The 5,378-nt window shown below is 55.0% G+C and overlaps 1 protein-coding gene across 2 annotated transcripts in view; it reads left to right on the top strand.

Moving 5' to 3' along the window:
- The window catches only part of Mmp15 (matrix metallopeptidase 15), a 22,153-nt gene extending 17,709 nt beyond the window's left edge, over positions 1-4,444 (top strand). For both annotated transcript variants that reach the window (XM_028770396.1, XM_028770397.1), the window contains exons 7-10: positions 344-482; positions 1,284-1,434; positions 1,578-1,693; positions 2,286-4,444. In XM_028770396.1, coding sequence (XP_028626229.1) covers positions 344-482; positions 1,284-1,434; positions 1,578-1,693; positions 2,286-2,701 — 822 coding nt within the window. In that variant the 3' untranslated portion in view covers positions 2,702-4,444. The remainder of the gene's footprint in view (positions 1-343; positions 483-1,283; positions 1,435-1,577; positions 1,694-2,285) is intronic.
- The last annotated feature ends 934 nt before the right edge of the window (positions 4,445-5,378 follow it).

Raw genomic sequence — 5,378 nt, 5'->3', positions numbered from 1 at the left:
CCCTCCCCTCCCCTCCCCTCCCATTTACTCTCTACGCCTATTCAGAGCCTTGCTTGGCTCCTCCCTCGCTAACAGCTTCTGGGTGCTTACCAGACCCTAGACCAGGAAGAAACCAATTCAAGAAAATAAAGGACTTGTCAAGGGTCACACAGCAATTGGGTTCTGCTCCTCAGCCCAAAGTTCCCTCCTTGGAGCTGCTTTGGCTCTCCAGGTACTGCCTGGCTCCTCGGGGTCTGTCTGACAGATCATCCCTGACCTGGGAAGGAGCAGAGTAAGCATAGCTCCTACCCTGCGCCAAGGTACCTTGCACGAGCTGCCCGTCAATACCCACCCTCTTCCACAGGGCCGCTGGTTCTGGCGAGTCCGGCACAACCGAGTTCTGGACAACTACCCCATGCCAATTGGCCACTTCTGGCGCGGTCTGCCCGGAAACATCAGTGCTGCCTACGAGCGTCAGGATGGACATTTCGTCTTTTTCAAAGGTAAGCAGGATGCCGTGCGAGGGACCTGGCAGCCTTCGTGCTATTGGATCTAGGAAAGAAGAGAGTCCTGCAATTCCCATCCCCATGGTGGGCTGACTCAACATCTGGAGGAAGCATCGTGTGGGTGGAGAGGCAGACAGAGGCTGGGGGATTAGGCAGTCCTAGACCCTGCAGGTCAAGGCTGCCTGGATTACGACTGTATTCCTGTCTATCTTCTGCAGTCTAGAAACACCCCCCCACACACACACACCTCACTGCCCCCAACTCTGCCTCTTGTTCTCCTGGGAATGAATCCCATAAGAGCAAACTGTCCTTTTTAAGAACAGGTTCCTAAGCCCAATTGGCCAGCATCTCTGCATCTGTCTGAAGGAGGAAAGCCTTGGGGGGCAGTACCCCTGAGAGATCAGTCTCTCCCACCCTTTAGGCAGAAATTCTCTGAATACACGGCTGGGCTCAAACTGAAATGGGGAGTTCTAGACCTGATACTGTAAGGGCCACTAGACACAGCTCCCAAGCCTAGCGGAGGTATCCTGTGGGCCACGCAGAGTGTGTGAGTCGGGCTGGGTGGTAGCGGTTGACTTGTACACAGAGAAATGAGCATCTCGCAGGTGGCCAGGAGGACAGGCATAGATGCGTGTGGAGTATCATGCTGAGTATGTGTGGTACTGTGTCTGAGTGCGTGGAGATGGGCAGCGATGGTGTGAATGGATGGTGGACTCAGAAAAGCATTTCCTCTGCCACCTCCGTCCCCAACCCAGGCCCCCATCCCCATCCTCACACAGCCCACTGCTCCCTGTACAGGTAACCGCTACTGGCTTTTCCGAGAAGCCAATCTGGAGCCCGGCTACCCACAGCCACTCAGCAGCTATGGTACAGACATCCCCTATGACCACATCGACACAGCTATTTGGTGGGAGCCCACGGGTCACACCTTCTTCTTTCAAGCAGACAGGTGAGCAGCTTGTCATGCCCCTTCCCTTAAAGGAGGAGGCTTAGCCCTCTCATTTTCAGACTTTCCCAGAGAGGGCCTATGGGGGAAAGGCCCAAGGCCCAAGCTGGGGCTCAAAGTTCATAGCCTGATACTTCTGGTCATAGGTACTGGCGCTTCAACGAGGAGACACAACATGGAGACCCTGGCTACCCCAAGCCCATCAGTGTCTGGCAGGGTATTCCCAACTCTCCCAAAGGGGCCTTCCTCAGCAACGATGCAGGTACCAGACCATCCCCTTCCAGAGGACCTGACACTTGCCGCATATTCCGCTACATACACAGGATGCAGAGTTCGTCCGAGGTCCCATGGCATTGTGATTGTATGGAAGAAGGACCTAGCTCTGTCATGCTCCAGCGTGACATCCTGCCCATCCTGCATCATGACGGTCCTCTTCTGATGGACCTCCAGCCCCACAGCTAGGGAGGCTGCTGTCCAGGTGCCTCCCATGTCTATGTCTGGAGCGAAGGCTAAAGCCGAGGTTTAAGTAACCCTAAACCTCTCATGTTCGGGGCAGACCTGCCAGCTTTGCCAGTGCCCCGCCTGACCTCCTGCTTCTGTGTGCAGGCATGTCACTGTGCTCAGTAAAGCCCAGACACGCCCTGTGCTTTAGACCTAGCCTTTCCTGGTGTCAGTGGGATGCAAGCAGGATGCTCGAGGCCGGAGAGCTGGTCCAGAACAGCCCTAGGTTGTTCTCTGGTTTGGTTTCGGTGCCCAAAGACCCAGGACCATTTAACATGTTCCACAAAAGTTCTACCACCAAGTTACGTACCTTTCCCCAGCCTGAACCCACTCTGGCCTGTCTGTTCTTATAGCCTACACCTACTTCTACAAGGGCACCAAGTACTGGAAATTCAACAACGAGCGCCTTCGGATGGAACCCGGCCACCCCAAATCCATCCTGCGGGACTTCATGGGCTGCCAGGAGCACATGGAGCCCCGATCGCGATGGCCCGATGTGGCTCGTCCACCCTTCAACCCCAACGGGGGTGCAGAGCCTGAGGCAGACGGTGACAGCAAGGAAGAGGATGCGGGTGACAAGGATGAGGGCAGCCGCGTGGTGGTGCAGATGGAGGAGGTGGTTCGGACAGTGAACGTGGTGATGGTGTTGGTCCCCTTGCTGCTGTTGCTCTGCATACTGGGCCTGGCCTTTGCTCTGGTGCAGATGCAGCGCAAGGGCGCACCCCGCATGCTCCTCTACTGCAAGCGCTCGCTGCAGGAATGGGTGTGATCACGTGGCAGCCCGCAGCATCCGGTGCTCAGGTCCGTAGGGGCAGGCGTGTGGATCCCACCCAGATGCTCCCTCAGCGCAGTGGGATGCTCTTAGCCACACACATGCCCTGGCAGTGTAGCCCCTGCCCTCCTTTATTTATGCCCAGGTGTCTCTTCTCTCTGGCACCCTCTCTCAGCCGTTGTTTCTGCTTTCTTGACTGGGGCCAGGAGATGCTTAGAGATCTCTGAGTGTACGGCTCCAGGTAGGAAGGAAGGGACAAAGGCTCACGTGAACCTCTGGAAGATGCCAGAGGGCTGGGAAGCTTCTTCAGCTCTGGCTCTTCAGCCTGAACCGCTCTCCTCCTGTGAGAAGAGCTGTGTTTGCCTTGAAGGAGCCCAGCTGGGGCTCTCCCCTCCTGAATTTGCCTTAGGGAGAGTCTATGGCCCAGGGGCCACCCTGGTAACCTTGAGACCTAGTTCCTTCTTCTTAGGCTACTAAGAAGCCAAGAAGCCAGAAAGCCCTCCCCAATCCTGGCATCCAGCAGCTCCTACTCGACTGCAGTCTGCAGCTTTCCTCTAGGAAGGGGCCCTGGACCTGTCTCACCAAGGACCAAAGGGAGCCTGCTAAGCTCCCCCTCCCAATGCTAGTGACTAGCTCCTCCTTCCCTAGGCTGCCCATATTCTCTTTCATTACCCCATAGATCTCAGGAGGTTGGGCACTCCCTCCACCCTCTGGCTTCTGCTGTCCTTGTCCCAACCTTTGGAGACATGGGGCAGGCAGGCACACACACTAGGGTACCAGAGGTCCCCGGGTAGTGCCTGATATTATAGATGCCCAGCCGACCACAGACCAGGCTTACGGGCTTCCTCCCTTCCAGATTCCTGTCCCCACACAACACTACTAGGCTCAGGCCAGCAGCTCACCCCCACACAGAGTCTGTGGAACCCCCAAAGGAATCCACTAAGGCCTGGGAAGTCTGTCCTAAGGGTAAAAGGGGGGGCCTCCCTTCCTCTTTTCATCCTGGAGTCAGCAGGAGGCTTCTGTGGGAAATGGTACTGTACAGCTGGCTCTGTCTTCTCTGCCTCTCTAAAGCCTTGAGCAGTCAAGGGCAGCGACCCCGGATCCTCTGGGTCATCACCTCTTTCCAAGTGGTGGATTCTTACAGCCTGGCACTAGAGGTGACAGACGGGAGGGGTATATCCAGCAGCTCTCTAGATATCACCTCTACAGAACCTGAGAGCCAGCAAGGGGTGGGGCGTCCACCCCTACCGTTTAGTTCTGTAAATAATCTGCACTGATTAAATGTACAGCCAACAAGTGTGGCTGCTTTTGTATGCCTAGACTCTAGCATACCGCAAGGAAGACCTGCTTGGCAGGGTCGGGGCCAAGCTGGGATGCTGAGGAATACCCTACTCCCAGTTTGTTAGGACCTTTGGGATGGAGTCCAGGAGGGTCAGGGAAGAGTGGGGGGTGGGAACAGTAGAGGGGCTGACTGGGCTGAGGCCCAGAACTGGGTTTATTTGGCATGTGGTAGTGATAAGAGGACAGCCCAGCTTCCCAAATTACTCCACATCTGGAAGGATCAGAAGAGCCAGACAAGGCCATCCAATTGTCCCACCCACCTGGACTAGATTTTGGGCAGCCTGAGAGATGGTTTGTACAAGAACTCAGGGATGGCCCTGGAGAGAGTTGGGTAGTGGGGCCACTTTGCTTCTAGAATCTTCCCTCCATGTTCAGAGAATAAAATGCACTAGAACCTGCTATCTTGTCTGCAGGGACAGAAAACTCTACCACAAGCCCCAAGATTGCAGGACCTTGGGTACTGTGAGCCTGGGTGTGGCTGGTGAACTGGGGTTCATCTGAAGTCCCCATGTCAATGCTCAATCCTAGGACAAGTTGGAGCCTCCCTTCCATCACTCACTGGGCTGGCCCGCTAAGTCATCAGCAAGGTCCGTCAACAGTGCTCCCTATCCGGACTTTCCACTCCACCCCTTCCTCTCTTTGTATATTGGGCTGAGGAGAATTGAAAGGATTGGCCCTCACAGCCCAGAGCTTCCTGCTCATCCAGGAAGTAGCCATGAGCCCTCACCACAGGGAACTCACACAGCAGCAGGTGGTAGGAACCTGGGAGAACCCATATTGGCTTTCCTATATATAATCCCCAGCCTGGTCTGCCTCTGCTTGTGCTCTTGGGGTGATCAGAGAAGCCTTGACTCCTCAAGAAACTGCTTGATGAACAACTCATCTGTACTCCACTACAAACTAAGAAATCAGAGGTTCCCCACCCCCCATTCCCTCAATATCCCCTTTACTACTTCTCCAGTGTTCTTTTTTTAATAAGACATTCAGGAAGGTCCACGAGTCACTATAATCCCCCTCAGAGTGTTTCCAGTCTTTACTTATCTGTGACACTTAGAGCTACATGCAGACCCAGGTGCCCAGGGTTCATATCCCCCCTAACCCCAACCCAAAGTCAAGGCTGCAGAAGAGGGACAGCATGCCGTGCCATAGGCGCCATGAAGAAGAAAGGGTGGCGGGAGCCTGGCATTGGACAGGTCTGAGTGTCCTGGCCAACCAGCGTGCTTCCTCTCACGTTTTATTCCAAAGGAAAATAAGTCTCCTAGGGCAAATGACTTGGCTAAGGCCACACATCTAGGAAGTCACCATGCTGGGATCTAGTCAGACTAAGTTGGAA

The sequence above is a fragment of the Grammomys surdaster genome, unplaced genomic scaffold (assembly GCF_004785775.1).
Source record: "Grammomys surdaster isolate TR1022 unplaced genomic scaffold, NIH_TR_1.0 201, whole genome shotgun sequence".
Lineage (NCBI taxonomy): Eukaryota > Metazoa > Chordata > Mammalia > Rodentia > Muridae > Grammomys > Grammomys surdaster.
Note: the sequence above shows the minus strand (reverse complement) of the source record. Positions and strands in the feature narration are given on the sequence as shown.